The sequence below is a fragment of the Octopus bimaculoides genome, chromosome 18, assembly GCF_001194135.2.
Source record: "Octopus bimaculoides isolate UCB-OBI-ISO-001 chromosome 18, ASM119413v2, whole genome shotgun sequence".
In the NCBI taxonomy this organism is placed as follows: Eukaryota; Metazoa; Mollusca; class Cephalopoda; order Octopoda; family Octopodidae; genus Octopus; species Octopus bimaculoides.
Genome location: NC_068998.1, coordinates 6,626,944 through 6,645,854, shown reverse-complemented (window position 1 = coordinate 6,645,854; position 18,911 = coordinate 6,626,944). Strand labels below are relative to the sequence as shown.

The window sequence follows — 18,911 nt, the reverse complement described above, 5'->3', positions numbered from 1 at the left end:
TTACACTGGAGCTGTGGTTCTCAACCCGGGTCCATAGAAGATTTTGTTGTTGAAATTTATCTGCAATCAATTTTTTATATTTCTACAGTACATAAAATATGTTAACAGGAATTTTCTAAACGTCGAATGGTTATAGGGGCCCACTGGAGTAAAATACGAATCAGGGGTTCTATAACCATTTTTGTTTTACCAGTGGACCCCTGTGGTTCATGTTTTATTCTGGTGGATTCTCGTAGCCATTCCATGTTTTAAAAGATCCTTGGGATTCTTTACTTGTTTCAGTCATTTGACTGCGGCCATGCTGGAGCACCGCCTTTAGTCGAGCAAATCGACTCCAGGGCTTATTCTTTGTAAGCCTAGTACTTATTCTATCGGTCTCTTTTGCCGAATCGCTAATGTTAGGGACGTAAACACACCAGCATCGGTTGTCAAGCGATGTTGTGGACACACGGACACACACATACACGACGGGCTTCTTCCATCTACTAAATCCACTCACAAGGCTTTGGTCGGCCTGAGGCTGTAGTAGAAGACACTTGCCCAAGGTACCACGCAGTGGGACTGAACCCGGAGCCATGTGGATGGTAAGCAAGCTACTTACCACACAGCCCCTCCTGCGCCTAATATTACAATATAGTTTGTATATTGTAGAAGTATAAGCAATTGTACATAAATTTTAACAACAGAATCTTATTTGGACCCCTAAAGGTCACGTGGACACTGGTTGAGAACCAGTGTTTTAACTGATAACTTATTGACCATGCTTTTCGGAGCCAACGTGAGATTCTCTGCATGGTCACTGGACGCGCTAAAAGCAACAGCCAACTTTCTGTTGTCTTAAATGAAACGAAAGGACACATTGAATAAAGTAGTTGTCTTTGAGACATTGTGCATGTCGTGATGAATCTTGCATGGTCAGGTCTGCTTGAGGTCAGGGCAGACTGACATTATGGAGCTAAACCTCAAAAGTAGATTATCAGTTTCTCCTTGTCATTTATGCCTTCTCATGCGCGTGTACACCCCCCCCCCCCCCGGGTTTTGTTTGAATTCTTTCGATCTCTTATCCTTCCATTATCTCAATCTGTTAATGTTTTTACTAATAGCCGGTTAAATTCATCCCTTTACTTGACTGGATACTTAATTTATCCACCTCGGAAGAATGTAAAAAAAAAAATTTTTTAAATAGTAATTGACTGCAGCGGATTTCGAATTCAGAACGAAAAGATATTTTAATTGTATGAATAAATAGAGAATTATATTTGTCCTTCATTCATCTTTCGATGATCGACAAAATAAAACATCTGCCAATTTAATGTAATAATAATAATAATAATAATAATAATAATAATATGTGTGTCCATATAATACACATGCACTTAACGATGTACCCAACGTTATGTGCTGGGGTAGATTTGATGGTTTTTGTGTTATCTACCCATCTAAAACGAGCTGGTGAGGGGATTTATGATGATAGCTAGACCTGCCAGAAACAACAGCCAAATCCCCCTTCAAATCACACCCTACTGTCTTAAAAGAGAGAAAAATGCACACGTTGGATAATATAACCCCGGGTTCCCTACACTTAGAAGAGAACTCCAAAAGCTAGATGGTCATCAATGAACTGCTATTGATCTGCTCTTGATCAGATAATGCTTATCTGGAGTTAAACACTTACTACTTCTGCCCCCCCCCACTCTAATCTACCTGCCAAAAAATGAAAATTAAGAGCGGCCGTGTGTTTCGCGAGGACGATTTGGTGAAGTCGGATCTGCAGGTTCATCAGCTCTCATCTTTACAAAACGGATGGAACCACAAAGAAACTACATCCTGGAATCGCCGAATGTCGAAGAAATGCTACTAAGCATTTTGTTCATCACGCTAACGAGTCTGCCAGCTCACCGCCCTAATTTAATTTCTCCAGGCACAACTCCACAAATTTTACGGAGAGAGGGCTTAGTCGACAACGCCAAACCATAGTCATTTTACTGGTATTTTATTTTAATTTATCGATCTCGAAGTGATGAGGGGCAAAGTTTAGTTCAGTAGGATTTGAACTCGAAACGTGAAGGGACTTTAGAAATAGTGCAAGACATTTTGTCCGACGTTCTAACGAATAATTTCTTACATGATTGGAACAAGAATAGAAATCTGCAGGAGGGGTTGGTTAACCGGCGGATGAGGACCCCAGTACTTGATTGGAACTTTATTTCATTATTCGCCGGTAGGATGAGGTCCCTTAACAACAACGTGGTTTCGGGTTCAGTCCCATTGCACGGCACCTTGGGCAAATGTCTTCTACTATAGCCCCATGGCCAACCAATGCCTTGTGAGTGAATTTAGTAAACAGAAACTGTATGAAGCCCGTATGTGTGTTTGTCTCTATCGCTTTATTTGTGTTTATCTGCTCTTTTGCTCGACAACTGGCGTTGGGTTGTTTACTTCTTCATAACTTCGTGGTTCGGCAAAAAGAAACCGATACACTAAGCACAAAACTTTTTAAAAAACGTACCGGGATCGATCTTTCCGACTAAAGCCCTTCAAGGCAGTGCCCCAGCATGGCCGCTGTCCACTGACTGAAACAATAAACACTAAAAATAATAACAAACGGAAAAAGAATTATTGGTTGTTGTCGTCTAACCCACCCCACCATTATTCCTGAATACAGAAACCTAAGCTCAAACGACGTTCCAACTACGACCGTCCTGTCTTTAGACAAGCACAGTGTATTTAAGACTATTTTATCGAGTGTGTCGTCCTTACGTTTTTTTTTTTATGGTAGCGTGTGATTGTATTTGGCTGCTATTTCTAGCCTCTCGAACGGCCACGCAGAAGCTCCATCATTGCCTTTGCATTTTCCATTAAGTCCGTAACTATATGATCTTTCCTGCGTGTACTCAAGTCACATTGGAGGGGTTGTTATTAATTTAAGCATTCAAGGCCATTAACCATCGACCTCAGTACTTGAATAGCTCCCCCACTTTTTTTTTTTGTCCAATCGACTCTCAGAAGAGGAGATTCCAATGTAATTTTTTCCGACGTCTTAACGATTCTGTTATTAATCGGCAGTTACACGTATCTATCTATCTACCCATCTATCTATCTATCTATCTACCCATCTATCTATCTATCTATCCATCTATCCATCTATCTATCTACCTATCTATACATACATACATACATACATACATACATACACACACAAATGCATAACTTGTCGGTTGAACAGTGATTGAATGAAGAATACTTTGTCCTTCAATGGCATTGAGATGCACTGATCTCTTTCTCTCTCTCTCTCTCATATATATATTATTTCTCTCCACTATATCTCTTTGTGTATCTATCTATGTGTCTGTCTTGTTATACACACATACACATATTACGCAATATGTACATAGATGTATTCATGTATGTAATTATCTTATCTGACATGACATTTTATTGCTCTAAGTAGAGAATCTTCAAACACTGCTTTGTCATCGATGACTTCAACTACTTCACAGATAAATAGCAAGCGGTACAGCATGAAGATCACAGCTCCCCACACCCGCCCCGCGCCCCTTTCTTCCGAAATAAAAACGGATCTCGGGTTTCGTTCTCATTTCAGAAACGCATCTACAACACATGTATGTGTGCTTGCGTATATGTATGCATGTATGTATGTGTGTGCATATACGTATGTATTATATATAGTGTCTATAACTATAAACCTGGAGGCGTTTCTGTCCGCTTTGCCCTTTCTCATCTCTCCTTTTCTTTTTCTTTTCCTCCCTCTATTTCTCTGCTCTCATCCCTCCCTCTCTCTCTTTTCTTCCTTCTCTCTTTCTCCCTTCCCTCCCTCCACCCGTCTCTTTTCTTTCTCCTCTGTCTTTCCTCTCCTATGCTGTTTTTTTCTTTCTCTCTTCTCTCTCTTCCACTCATTAACTTTCTCCCTCTCCCCTCGTTTTTTAATTACCTCTCCCTTCTCTCTCTCTCTCTTCACCTCTTCATCTTCCTCTCATATTTTCCCTTCCCCCTTCGTTCTTTTCTTTCTTCCTGGGAAACGGAAGACTCGACTAATATGTCGAACACACACTGCTTCTATATTTGTGTAAACTTTATAGTTTCGTTAGTGTCAGACAAAATACTCTGTCGTATCTATTTATTCCAGTTCTTCACTTTCTGAGTTCAAATCCCGTTGAGGTCACTTTATTCTATTTTTTTCCCCATCTTCCGAGAACTCAATGCAAAATATCAATATAATACTGATGTCGATATAATCGATTTTTTTTCTCAGTTACATTCCAAATTCCTGGTCTTGTTCCCAAAGCTCTCCCTAGGTGTACACAGAAATTTGCTTACCTTTCACTTGTTTCAGTCACTGGAATGCGGCCATGCTGGGGCACTGCCTTGAAGGGTTTTGTCGGACAAATCGACCCCAGTACTTATTTTTTCCTAAAGCTTGTCACTTATTTTGTCGGTCCATTTTGCTGAACTGCGACGTCATCGAACTGTAAACAAACCAATACCGGTTGTCAAACGGTAATGAGGGATAAACACAAAGTCGCACGCACATACACACACACGCCGGGCTTCCACACAGTTTTCGTCTACAAAATCCACTTACAAGGCTTTGGTTAGCCCGGAGCCATATTAGAAGACACTTGCCCAAGTTGCCTGCCACGCAGTGGGACTGAACCCGGAACCATGTGGTTGGAAATCAAATTCCTTACCACATAACGACTCCTGCACCTATTTAGTATTTGTTATTTTTTTTGGCTCTTTACACTCTGAGTTCAAATCCCGGTGTAGTAATTCTGCACATATATTTTATCTTCCAGCTATTCGAGGACGGTAGCACAAAATACCAACCAAATACTGGAGTTAATGGGGGAATATATAGAGATCTTCACCCTGGGGGTGGGGGCTGGAAAACCATTAACGGTCAATATAAGGATCTTCACCCGGGAACAAAAAAAAAAACCCAGCCTGTTGGGTGTTAACAAGTACGTAGGAAACGGATATGAAAAAAAAAAAATGTGCGCTGATAACCCTGGGAGGGTGGAGAGGGACTTTCGGATATTTCACAAGATCCGATTTTTCCGTCATAACTTCCGGTAAAATGAATATATATTAATTTTTTTTTTTTTACGGAATCCCACGTTTTTTTGGTTATGGAGGATCCAATTCTGAGAAAAATTTTTTTCAAAAGTCGCATTTTCAAAATTTCAAAGAATACATCCTGGGGTCGATTTACTCGACTGAAAGGCGGTGCTCCAGTGTGGCCTCAGTCAAATGACTTGAAACAAATAAAAGAATAGATATACTCACACAGACACACAGAATATGATATTCTGTAGTTTACATCTTTGAAATTTCATGCACAAGCTATTTTGCCAAATGTGGCTTGTATTTGGATTGAACCTTGCACCACATAGTCGTGAATGGAGCTATTTAATTATTCAACCATTACTAAGCTAGTTAATTATATAATTACCACTTCATCTTATCTTCTCTGCTCCATTGCTTTCTAGTCTTTTGAAACTCGTTCATGTGTGACAAGATAATTTCTTGTGTTCATTCTGTTAGATTAATGTTCCATGCTTGGGTAACTTTTTACCTCTATGCACACTTATGTGTCTAGATTTGGTTTGGTGCACGCGTTTATGCCAATTATTCACTGGAATATAATTGCATGGCACCTTGAACAGGTGTCTTCTACTATAGCCAATGCTCATGGGTCTGCTCGATCAGAGCCAACTCGGGGCTAAATGACAGCACTTCACTCTGTTAGGCACATTTGCAGCTGATGTTGTTCTCTCTCTTCTCCTCCAGTCGCCCCCCCCTTTCAATGACATTTATCAGATGTCATTGACCTACAGATATGTTGATAGGTTATCAGCTACACCTGTCTGGAGGTGGTTGTGACCTCCAAAGGTCAAAAACAATGCACTCCTCCTTCCTTCATTACACATACACACACACACACACACACACACACACACACACACACACACACACACACACACACACACACACACACACACACACACACACGAGGCAAGCTGGCAGTATCATTAGCATGTTGGACAAAATGCATAACAATATTTCCTCTAGTTCTTTACATTCCGAGTTCAAATCTCACTGAGGTCAACGATGAAATAATGCACCAGACAAGTATTGGGGTCAATGTAATCAACTCGTCCCTTCCCCTGAAAACTGCCGCCCTTGAATCCTGTGACTGACCAGCGCCCTGTTGTGATCTTGGTCACTTACATTTCATAGAAACCAGGTAACTGGCTTTAAGAGTCTCAAGAAGCATCAGGTACAGGCATGCCAGTGTGGATAGGAAGTTTGATTTCTAACCATGCTGTCCTGAGTTCTATCTCACCATGTGGCACCTTGGTTAAGTGTGGCTCCCACCCATTATATATTGCAAAGTAACCATGTATCTTCTCTGTAGCAAGACATCTGATTGTCCTTCTGTCATACTTTAGCCTTTCAGCACCTGGCATAAAGCCACTTCCCCCTCTACTGTAACCCCACTCAGACAAGGTCCTTTTCTTTATCTTGGGACTTACTTGGTGGTCTCATTAGTACCTGTGTTAGGAAAAAAAGCATCCAGTACATTCTGTAAAGTAGTTGGTATTAGGAACTTGTAAGTTGAATGACCCTGATGAGGCTCTGATCATCCACTTGTTAAGACGTAGTTACTATGAAAGGTCATTGGTGAATAATGATTTAGTTTCTATATAGTATCGGAAATATTTGAGTTGTGTGTCATTTATGAGTAATGGGATATTAGTTACGGGTGGATGGGTACCTGTGTGTTTTCTTCATATGTGCTGTGCTTGTGACTGGGTACAGTTGAATGAAATTAGGTTGTTATACTCCTCTCCCCTTCACTCTCTACCACCACCACCCATCATTTCTAATGTCCTTTTTTCTATGCTTGCATGGGTAGGTCAGAGTTTGATAAAGCAAAGTTAGTGTTAGGAACATAAATTGTGACTATGGTTTGGTGGAAGATTTTGATTCAAAACTTATGAAGACAAGACATTTATACTACAGAACCAGAAATGGTTTCAGCCAGATTGGTATCAAAATGGCTAAGATGTATTCACTTGATTCAATTTTTACTTGTCACTCACTGATTTGTGACCCTTTCTCTGTGCAACAAATCTGTCTCCATTGAAATGGCTTCAGTGGAACCAGCTTACATGGAATTGCTCTGTTTATTTTATTCTATTTTATTCTTTTTTTTTTTTCTTTTCACAGAGACTCTATACTCCCAATATGGTTACACAACACCTTCGTATGTACTCAGCAGCGGCTTCAAAGGTCAGTACATTAATATTCTCTCTCAATATATATATCTAAAATTCTACATGTCATGTGGGTAGGGGGAAAAAATGCCAAGCTCTGTCCACTCAAAGCACATCTGCTTATTCCAGGCAGAACCATTACCATGCCAGGCAAAATGCTTAGCGGCATCTCGTCTGTCCTTATGTTCTGTGTTCAAATTCTGGTGAGGTTGACTTTGCCTTTCATCCTTTTGGGGGTCAATGAAATAAGTACCAGTTATGCATTGGGGTTGATGTAATCAACTATCCCCCTCCCTCCAAAATTTCAGGACATGTGCCTAGAGTAGAAAGAGGATTCTTCTTCTTCTTCTTCTTCTTCTTCTTCTTCTTCTTCTTCTTCTTCTCCTCCTCCCTTCCTCTCCCCCTCCTCCTCCTCCATTCTGTTTCTATTTCTTGCTGAGTGTCTTCCTGACACCAAGGACAGAGAATTGCACTGTATACATTGGTAGGCCAAACACACCAGATTGTTCCGTTCCAAGACAAAGGGGGAAAAAAGACGGTAGAAAAAGGAAAAAATAAAAAAAAAGAGTAAAAAAGAAAATAAAAGGGAAAAAAACAAAAGAAAATTCACAGTGACAATGCCCTTGGACATGCTCAACTGGTTAAGTAGGGACATGCTCAACTGGTTAAGTAGGGACATGCTCAACTGGTTAAGTAGGGACATGCTCAGCTGGTTAAGTAGGGACATGCTCAACTGGTTAAGGTCAAACAATTGACAAGCAAATCTGTGGTATTAAGCAGAATATTTGCTGTAACCCATCTTTTTATACCAAGGCAAAACAATGTGCACGATAGCACTTCCGATCAGTTAAGATCAGAAGCCATGAGAGCCACTGCCTGGTACTTTATTGTTGTTGTTGTTGTTGGTTGTTGTTGTTGTTGTTGTTATTATTATTATTATTATTATTATTATCATTATTATTTGTCTTTGTGGCAGGTTGCTATGAGCAAATTTGAAACCAACAAGTATATTGACTATGACAAAATGAAATTCAATGTCGACGTCGTTAAGGACAGGTAAGTGAAGCTGGCTGTTGTCGTTTAGCCATGGGTCAGCTTCAATTAAGTTCACCTATGATTAAAGACACTCCAACCATGACAAGCCTGCCTTTTTTTTATTTATCAGTGTGTTCTTGTTTCTTTTTTCCAAGATGTCACAATGTAATTGGGCTACAACTTATACTTGAGTAAATACAGTATGCACACACACACACACACACACACACACGCACATATATATCATATCATATTTGTGTGTATATAATTTTCATTATTTTATACATGATTTTAACGAAAAAGACTGAAGTGCATCCTATACATGAGTAAATCCAATATGCACACACACATATCCACACACACATACACACACACATGCACAGACACATGTATGTACATATTTACTTAAACACAGTGTTCAGTTACCTGGTTTTTGAAGAATTTTTAACCCTTGTCCTCTCTCTCTTTTATATCTTCTGGCAGACTTGGCAGACCCCTAACACTCTCTGAAAAGATTGTGTATGGACATTTAGACAAACCTAAAGAACAGGTAAATTTCTTGTGTATCCCTATAAGTTCATTCTTTAACCCTTTTTGTTACTAACCCTCCTGAGATTGTCCCTTGTATGACATAAAGATTCCTGTTTATAAAATGATCTAAATTAAAACTTCCCATCAAAATTTTATGTCGATTTATGTTCAAATACCGGCTTAATAACCATCTTAAAATTATTTCAATAAATTCTTTATTTCCAAAATTTATCTATTTATAAAGTTGGTTTATTTTAACAGATATAAAGGTAACAAAAGAATTAAAATGATCTATACTGAAACTTTTTATCAAAATTTTATGTTAATTTATGTTCCAAACAACCAACGAGAAAAATTATTTCACTAAATCGTTTGTGGTTTCCAAAATGAATTTAAGCAAAGCCACAGGTGTGGCTGTGTGGTAAGAAGTTTTCTTCATAACCACATGGTTCCAAGTTCAGTCCCACTGCATAACACCTTGGACAAGTGTCTTCTATTAGAGCTCAGGGTCAATCAAAGCCTTGTTAATGATTTTGGTACATGGAAACTAAGAGAAGCCCATTGTATATATATGTGTGTGTGTGTATTTATACAAGTATATTTACACACACACACACACACACATATGTATTTGTAATAGCTGTGTCACTATCATAAAAGCAGTGTCTTTCATTTCCAATCTTCTGTGAAAACATGTCAGTTCATGGGGAAGTATTACCTTAATTGGAAACGGGTGAGGGTTGGTAACAGGAAAAGGATCCAGCTGTAGAAAATCTGCCTCCACAAGTTCCAGTCAACCCATGCCAATATGTTTCACCACCTCATGTCATGTCTTCCTAGGTCTACCTCTTCCACAAGGTCCCTCCACAGTTAGAGATTGATACTTCTTTACACAGTTGTCCTCATCCATATGCACCACATGACCATACCAGCACAGTCGTCTCTCTTGCACACCACATCTGCCCAACTTGCACACTTTCATTTTATTTCATTTCAGGATATTGTTCGTGGAGAAAGCTATTTGAAACTCAGACCTGACCGAGTAGCCATGCAAGATGCAACAGCTCAGGTAATATTTCGATATTATGTTCTTTTTTTTTTTAATTTCTTTTGTTGTTGTTTTTCCACCATCCCCCTGTATCAGGCATACCATTTCCCTGGCAGAAGTAGGGGGGTCTTGTCTGCTTTCCTGCTTACTCTATGTCATTTTACCATATCCTGTTATTCAATCATATTACGCATTTCTTGTTTTCTTTGTGTTCTTCAGATGGCCATGTTGCAGTTTATTTCCAGTGGTTTGGCTCGTGTAGCCGTTCCCAGCACCATTCATTGCGACCACTTAATCGAAGCTCAGATTGGTGGAGAGGAAGATTTGGCTCGGGCAAAAGTGAGTGCAGACATTTCTATGCTTTTGTTTCTGTGGTATAAAAAAATTAAGAAAAGACACTTTCCCAATGTGCTGTACAGCAGGACTGAACTGGAGTCCACATGGTTGGGAAGCAAGCTTCTTAACCACACAGCCATGTAGCCCTTTAACGTTCAGATTACTCAATTAAATGTAATACTTATTCATTCTCAGGGTTTTGAATTAATCGTACATCATCTCCTAGCTTCAAGATTTCACACATGTGATTTTTTAAACTTTTATCTTTTACTTGTTTCAGTCATTTGACTGTGGCCATGCTGGAGCACTGCCTTGAAGTATTTTTAGTGCTTATTTTTTTAAAGCCTTGTACTTATTCTATCAGTCTCTGTTGCTGAACCCGTAAGTTACAGAGATGTAAACACACCAACATCAGTTGTCAGGCAGTGTTGGGGGACACAGACACAAACACACTTTATGGGCTTCTTTCAGTTTTCATCTACAAAATCCGCTCACAAGGCTCTGGTTGGCCTGAGGCTTTAGTAGAAGGTGCCATGCAGTGGAACTGAACCCCAAACCATGTGGTTGGGAAGCAGAAGCACACTCTTAAGTTGTTGGCATTAGGAAGGGCACCCGGCCATAGAAACCATTCCGAAGCAGCAGAGCATGATCATGCAGTTACCAGTGGCTACTTGTTACTGACGAAGCTCAAAGAAACAGAAATGCACGTTTATATCTGCCACTACTGCTGCTGGGCGATTTTCATTTGTCCCTGATATATTTGATTTTAGCATTACATATATCTATGAGTTGCTTTCTTGAGACGAATCCTGCAGTTTATCTGGCATTTAACGATGTATATGCTTTGAGTATGAAACACAGATTGCTAATCAAAGATATTATCCAGTGTGCCCTTCATTTTTTTTTTTAAATATTAGGGTCAGTCGTGGGAGATTGTATCTGGCAACTCCGGTAGCTATTTAAAATGCTCTCATCGGGTTTATTTACTTAGTTCTCTCCCTTGGTCAGTTTTCGCTTGCAAATCTGAGTTCTCTCCCTTTTTTACATGTATTTCGTTATCTTCGTTTAACTTATTTGTCTTCTGCAGGATATCAACAAAGAGGTCTACGACTTTCTACAGACAGCTGGCGCCAAATATGGCGTAGGATTCTGGAGGCCCGGAAGTGGCATCATTCATCAGGTAACATTTTGTCTCTTTCATTTTTCTTCAATCACCGTTTATTTTCATACCACTACACTACTTTTATGGAGGAATGTAGTAATGCGTGACTCTTGCGATGACACAAAATCTCCATCTCTACATTGAATTGTGTGTTTGTGTGTGTGTGTGTGTGTGTGTGTGTGTGTGTGTGTGTGTGATGAATAAAGACGAATAAACACAAAGAAGAGAAGATCCTTTTGTTAGGGACGATTGTCAGTCAACCAACAACTGGAGACAATGGCGAGTGGTGATAAGGAGAAGTCTTTGGTCTTGCCAGTGGCAAAACGATCCCTCTAGCGCTTGTACCAGTATAAAAACGCCCGTGGTTAGACTCTGTAAAATGGTTAATTATAGGAACAGCATCCATTTGTTGATACAACACCCAAAAAGCAGAAATATATCAGTAAGATTTTGTCTCAAGAGCTGTAATTCTGACTTTGGCTGTAATGATCTGTCCAACCCATGCTAGCATGAAAAAGTGGATGTAAATGAAACCAATTATAATGATGATGTTCATAGCATTGAGGTTACAAAGATTGACCTATACGGTCATTAACTGGTTCAGTGGTCAGTTCCGGCGTTCTTAAGTTATTTTATGAGTCTTAAATAATCAAGGTAAATAACTCTGTCCCTGTCTGCTCCATTTTGGCTGATTAAAAATTAGTGAACTAGCACTGGACATGGAAGATTAAATTTAGGACAAATGGTCTTGGGACATTACACTTAAGACAGTGAGCTTAGGACTGTGAACTTGGGACAATGAGTTTGGGACAATGGGGGGTTGAGGACACTGGACTTAAATTAGTGGACCTAGAACAGTAAACAGTAGACATGAGACATTGGATTTAGGACGCTGGAGTTAGGATATTGAATTTAGGGCACTGGACGTGGGACTGGATCCAAGATGCTGGACTAAGTGTATCAAAGCTATAACATTAAATTTAGGGCAGTTGGGCTTGGATAATTAAATTTGGACACTGGATTTAGACTGGATCGAAAATGCTATACTTGGGATATTAGACTGGACACAGGACTCAAGACAGTAAATTTAAGACAGTACACTTGGAACTGTGGACTTTAGACACTGGACTTAAAGCATTGGATTTGATATACTGGACCTACAATGGACATGGGGCAGTGGACTTGTAACAATGAACTTAAAACACTAGCATTTTGGACATTGGCCCTAGATTATATAAGTAAGAACATGTTTTATGTGATCTGCAGATATACATTAAAAGTTTGTTAATCCTTGTCCTTCATCTATTTTCAATTTTGTTTTTCTCTTTTTACCAGATTGTTCTCGAGAATTATGCTTTTCCAGGTGTTATGATTATTGGAACTGACAGCCACACCCCCAATGGCGGTAAGTCTTTGGATTACATTTTCTCTCACTCCCCATCTAACCTTACATCTCTTCTATAGTTTGGCAGATTCAGTAATTGTTTGGTTAAGGCATGAATATCACAGGTTCTTCATTTCACCATCTCCATCGAATGTGTCTTAATAATGAACCTCTGTAAGGCGGCGAGCTGCCAGAATCGTAAGCATGCTGGGCGAAATGCTTAGCAGTATTTTGTCTGTCTTTACATTCTGAGTTCAAATTCCACCGAGGTCGACTTTGCCTTTCCTCCTTTTGGGGTCGATAAATTAAGTACCAGTTGCATACTGGGATGGATCTATTCGACTGCCCCCCCCCCCTTCCTCAAAAATTTCGGGCCTTGTGCTTAGAGTAGAAAAGAATAATGAACCTCTATGTAATTGTTTAACTTGATAGAAATAGCAGCCAAATCTCTCTCAGATTACATTTGGTTTAAAAAGGAAGAGTATATTGACAACCAGTGTCGGTGTGTTTACATCCCTGTACCTCACTGGTTTGGTAGAAGAGACATTTATCAAGATTATATTATTGATTGGAATCGTTTACCAAAGTTCTTTTATCTCTATGCAAACAGGTGGCCTTGGTGGTGTGTGTGTTGGTGTTGGTGGTGCCGATGCTGTTGACGTGATGGCGGACATACCCTGGGAGCTGAAATGTCCAAAGGTAAATATGATCAACTTGTTGTTGTTGTTTAACCCCAGGAAGCCCTGATTGAACAGCCTTGTCTCACTCTGTGTCACGCCGAATCTCTCTGAGAATTGCGTTAAGGGTACACGTGTCTGTGGAGTACTCAGCCACTTGCATGTTAATTTCATGAGCAGGCTGTTATGTTAATCGGATGAGCTGGAACCCTTGTCATCATAAGTGATGGAGTGCCAGTCTTACTAACAGTAACAGCAACATCATCATCATCATCATCACCATTTAACGTCTGTTTTCCATGCTGGCATGGGTTGGACGGTTTGTCAAAGAAGCAGGTAAGCCGGAGAGGTGCACCAGGCTCCATTTGTCATGGTTTTGTCTTGGTTTCCATGGCTGGATGCCCTTCCTTAATCCCAACCACTTTACAGAGTGTACTGGGTGCTTTAATATCTGTGTGGTCAGTTCTGACTGCTGACCTATGGCTAAGCAACAACAATAATAACAACAACAACATTCAAACCAAATCCCAATATTGTTTCTGTCTTAATGACCTTTTCCTACTTTTTCTGTTTTTTAAAGGTAATCGGGGTTGAACTGACTGGGAAATTACACGGTTGGACATCACCAAAGGACATCATCTTGAAGGTTGCTGGCATTTTAACAGTAAAGGGTGGCACAGGTGCCATCGTGGAGTATTTTGGCGATGGTGTAGATTCCATCTCCTGCACTGGTAAGTTCTTCGCCTTAAATATGCACACACACACACACAAACAAACACACACACACACACACACACACACACACACCTTTCTTGCCTTAGCTCAATAGCATTCAGATTATTCTATCGAATCTTAATGCTTATTTAGTCACATTGTTTTGAATCAATCAGGCATTATCTCATAGCTTTGAGATTGTATACTTTTAGAATGACATTGTAGAGTAGGTGTAAGAGGCAAGATCTTGACAATTTGAAAATAAAACAAATAGAATATTTTGGACTGGATATGGCCAATTTAAATGTTGAAGTGTTTAGAGTTTGTGTTAATTAACTCTTTAGCATTTAAACTGGCCATATCCGCCCAGAATATTCTATATGTCTTATATTGAAACTGGTCGAATCTGACCTCTTGTACCAGCCCTACAATATCATTCTAAAAAAATTAAGTTATCTCATCAATCTCAAAGCTACAAGATTATGCATGGTCAGTTTAAAACGCTGTGAATAAATTAGCATTATATATGACTGAATAATGTGAATGTTAAAGAGTTAATTAATTAATTAATCTCATGAGTTTGTTAATCGCTAATTCCAGGAATGGGTACCATCTGCAACATGGGTGCAGAAATTGGTGCGACAACCTCAATTTTCCCCTACAACCACCGTATGAAGGACTATCTTGTAGCCACAAACAGAAATGGTGAGTATAATTGTTGTTTTTTTTTTATGCTGTTGGGGATGGCAGGGGACTGAGACTTCTGGGGGTTTGCTGTGCTTGAGCAGACTCGACAAGCTAAGTAGAAGCAGGGTTGTCCTTGCATACAGGCTTGTCCCCTGCATCCCTCTTCAGCTGGACATTCCTAATCTTGCAGGCTTGTGAGTGCTGGCGCCATGTAAAAAGCACCTGTACTACTAGTGTTGCATGGAGGCATCCCAGCACACTCTGTAAAGTGGTTGGCAATTTCAGGCCTTGCGTCGATAGTAGAAAGGATCATCATGATCATCATTATTAGTGAAGGTGGCAAGTTGGCGGAAACGTTAGCACGCTGGGTGAAATGCTTAGCGGTATTTTACCTGTTTTTACATTCTGAGTTCAGATTCCACTGAGGTCAGCTTTGCCTTTCGTCCTTTCAGGGTCGATAAATTAAGTACCAGTTGCGTACTAAGGTCGATCTAAAAACATTTCAGGCCTTGTGCCTTGAGTAGAAAGGATTATTATTATTAGTAGTAGTAGTGCTGTTGCTGCTGCCACCACCACCACCAGCACCTCATATGATAACAAAGTAAAAATGAATATAACAATGCATGTGTATTTTCTATAGTTACAGTGACTCTACCAGAATGCAAATGTCTGTTTAATTAATTTCACTATTTTTGTTGATACCTGAAATAATTTATTCCCTTGACTCTCACCAGACATTGCCAGTTTGGCTGATTCTTACAAATCGCTCCTTTCTGCTGACAAAGATGCTAAATACGATCAATTGATTAAGATAAACCTGGATGAGGTAAGACTAATATTTAATTTGTATTGTTTCCCATGGGTGGTGGTGGGAGTTTGTTATTGATGTGTTTATAATATTACAATCCCTGTGGAGATTGTGGGAGATGGCAGGGAAAGGAGGGCTGCGATTGGCCGGATAAGGGCAATGTACAGGGAAAAAGGATGGTCTGTGGAAAATAAGATGTTGTGCGATGATCCTGAGAATTCATGAATAAAAGCTGGTTCCAAGGGTTCCAAGGAGGGTGAATGGTTGATGGAATGGAGTATATCCAGTTCTGCTCTGACTGTTACATCAGCTGAGTGAATAGTGCTGCCATCGGAAGAGTGCGGGAGGGGGGGGGTGTTGGAGGAGAAGAGTGGTGGGTGTCAGGAAGGTGAGTTGTTGGGGCGGGGCGGGGATTTGTCAGGGACAGATTGGGTGCAGGGACAGGCATAAGCGATGTGCTTTTAGGGCCTTATTTTTGCTTTGATGGACAGGTCTTGAGCACAGCGCATCGCCAGTCATTACATCATATACAGTCCTTTGTAATTTCCTCCATAAGGTTCAACTTGGCGAAGTTGTTTACTAATTAACTCATTTCTGTAACGAGTTTTTCTGTGACTAAAATTAAGGCTTTAATTGTGTAAATGCTTAGTAACTGAAGATAGATCTATTTTTAGCTGTTGACCACACATGTGACCATCTTCAGAGAGTTCATTAGAGCATGGAACAATTAATTTGTGTAATTATTGTTGTTTAGTACTAGATTAATTCTGATCAAGCAGGCCTGTGTTCCCTATCAAATCTGTGTCCTCTTTTAACATTTTTTTAAATCCATGTTCCTTATTAACATTCTTATCCCATGTAACATGTAAAATTTCATTATCCATGTTTCCTGTTAGCATTTTTAAAAAAAATCAAACATTCTGTGTTAAGTTTTCATTCATTTTTTAAATTAACATTTTCCCTTCCATGTGCCATTTTTACATCTTCATTTCTAAACCCATGTTGCCTTTGAATATATTTTATCCATGTTCTTTGCTAACATCTTTTAATAACCAGAGTCCATGCTTCTTTTAATGTCTTTTTTTTTGTTTGTTTTTGTTCACCTCCCAGTTAGAGCCTCATGTCAACGGCCCCTTTACTCCAGATCTAGCCCACTCTATCTCTGAACTGGGAAAGACTGCAGTGGATATGAAGTGGCCACTTGATGTTAAAGTTGGTAAGTCTTTCGATTCCTTTATTTAAAATGGCTTTTTTTTTTTTAAGAACAGGACCGAAGTCCTAAAGGCAACATGAGAGAGTGGAGAGGTGTCCCAGCTTGATCTGGTTGAGGAGGAACAAAACCCACCTTCATTACGGCTTGAATGCAATAGTTTTGCATTTTAACGCCAAGGGAAGTAACTCTGAGTGAATTCGTGTGGTAGCGTTGGTGTTTTGCTGCTACTATGACAACAACAGACAGAATTTCGGGTTTATTGTAAGAGAAGAAATATTCTTCTATAACATTAAACACAAAATTCTGTCTGTCCGTCTGGGACCCTTGTATCTCAGTCTGCATTTGCTCTACAGAGACATATTATACCTTTTTGGAGTCGGGATGATCCATCATCATCATCATCATCATCATCATCATCATCATCATCATCGTTTAACGTCCGCTTTCCATGCTAGCATGGGTTGGACGCTAAAGGATTAGGTCTGAACGGTTGCCTGAAAATTCACAATTGCTATACAAGCTTGTCTAGCCATTGTATTTTCAGAGGCATGAAACTAATGGTAGCTTGTGTATACCTGCCTGCCTGTCCGCCTGTCTCTCCCTCTCTATCTCTCTCTCTCTCTTGGCATATATCAATGAGTTATGCTATTGTATCCTTGCCTATGTTTACACTATCTTGTCTTATTCTCTAATTCTTGTCTTTTGCTATGTTTCAGGTTTAATTGGAAGCTGCACCAACAGCAGCTATGAAGACATGTGTCGTTCTGTGAGCATTGCTAAACAAGCTTTGGATCATGGCCTGAAGAGTAAGGCTGGATTCACAATAACTCCTGGTTCTGAACAGATTCGTGCCACAATAGAGCGAGATCGATTGGTATGTACAACAACAGCACCAACAACAACATTTACCATTTCAGTGCCATGTCAGTTCTTTAACCCTTTTGATACCAACCTGCCTGAGACTGATCCTGGTTCTTTGATAGAGAATTCCTGTTCTAACCTTTTAGCATTCAAATTACTTTGTCAAATGTAATACCTATTTACTCAAATTCTTTTAACTAATCTTGTATTATCTTGTAACTTTGAGATTTTGATACTGTGATTGTTTATTTTTAAAATGACATTGTAGGGTAGGTGTGATAAGCCAAATCTGGCCAGTTTAAACATAAAGCTGGTTCAGTATTTGGGCTGGATATGGCCTGTTTAACCCTTTCGATACCAACTCAGCTGAAACTGCCTCTGGCTCTAGTACAAATGTCTTGTTTTCATAAGTTTTGAATTAAAATCTTCCACCAAACCTTAGTCACAATTTATGTTCCTAACATTAGCTTAATGATAACCAAGTCATTTTACTAAATTCTTTGTTATATTGAAAATTAATTGAAAGAAACACAGAGCATCTCAACAGGAATATGGTAACAAAAGGGTTAAAGTAACCATAATATTTTTAATCCTTTTGATACCAACCCGGCTGAAACCACCTCTGGTTCTGTAGTACAAATGCTTTGTTTCCAAAAGTTTTGCATAAGATACACAAGACATATTTCCCTGATGTCCATGCATCATATCTGATACACATTCCCATTTTTTGCATGGACATTTAGGATAAACTTACGAAAATGCTTTGGATTATCAAAGGGTTAAAAAATGTCTAATTTTTCTTGTAAGAGCAATTTTCTGCATCATTTTTGTTTGAATCCTGTATATTCTTCTTTTAGACGGAGACCCTAGAAGCCATCGATGGATGCGTCCTTGCCAATGCTTGTGGTCCTTGCATTGGTCAATGGGACAGAAAAGATGTGGCCAAAGGCGAGAAGAACACCATCGTGACGTCTTACAACAGGAACTTCACTGGACGTAACGACGCCAACCCAGCGACCCATGCGTTCGTTGCTTCTCCTGAGATTGTCACCGCTCTTGCAATTGCTGGACGCTTGGACTTCAACCCACTTACAGATTATTTGACCGGAGTAAATGGTAGTGAAAGAAAAAAATTCTTTTTTTTTTTTTTTTTT

The 18,911-nt window shown here is 39.6% G+C and overlaps 1 protein-coding gene across 1 annotated transcript in view; it reads left to right on the top strand.

Moving 5' to 3' along the window:
- The window catches only part of LOC106870033 (aconitate hydratase, mitochondrial), a 30,197-nt gene that overhangs the window by 3,445 nt on the left and 7,841 nt on the right, over positions 1–18,911 (top strand). The window contains exons 2-15 of the mRNA XM_014915999.2: positions 7,255–7,317; positions 8,278–8,357; positions 8,820–8,886; positions 9,865–9,936; positions 10,135–10,254; positions 11,339–11,431; positions 12,749–12,818; positions 13,408–13,496; positions 14,055–14,205; positions 14,789–14,893; positions 15,610–15,701; positions 16,794–16,899; positions 17,613–17,770; positions 18,615–18,873. Of these exons, the coding sequence (XP_014771485.1) occupies positions 7,255–7,317; positions 8,278–8,357; positions 8,820–8,886; positions 9,865–9,936; positions 10,135–10,254; positions 11,339–11,431; positions 12,749–12,818; positions 13,408–13,496; positions 14,055–14,205; positions 14,789–14,893; positions 15,610–15,701; positions 16,794–16,899; positions 17,613–17,770; positions 18,615–18,873 (1,525 nt within the window). The remainder of the gene's footprint in view (positions 1–7,254; positions 7,318–8,277; positions 8,358–8,819; positions 8,887–9,864; positions 9,937–10,134; positions 10,255–11,338; positions 11,432–12,748; positions 12,819–13,407; positions 13,497–14,054; positions 14,206–14,788; positions 14,894–15,609; positions 15,702–16,793; positions 16,900–17,612; positions 17,771–18,614; positions 18,874–18,911) is intronic.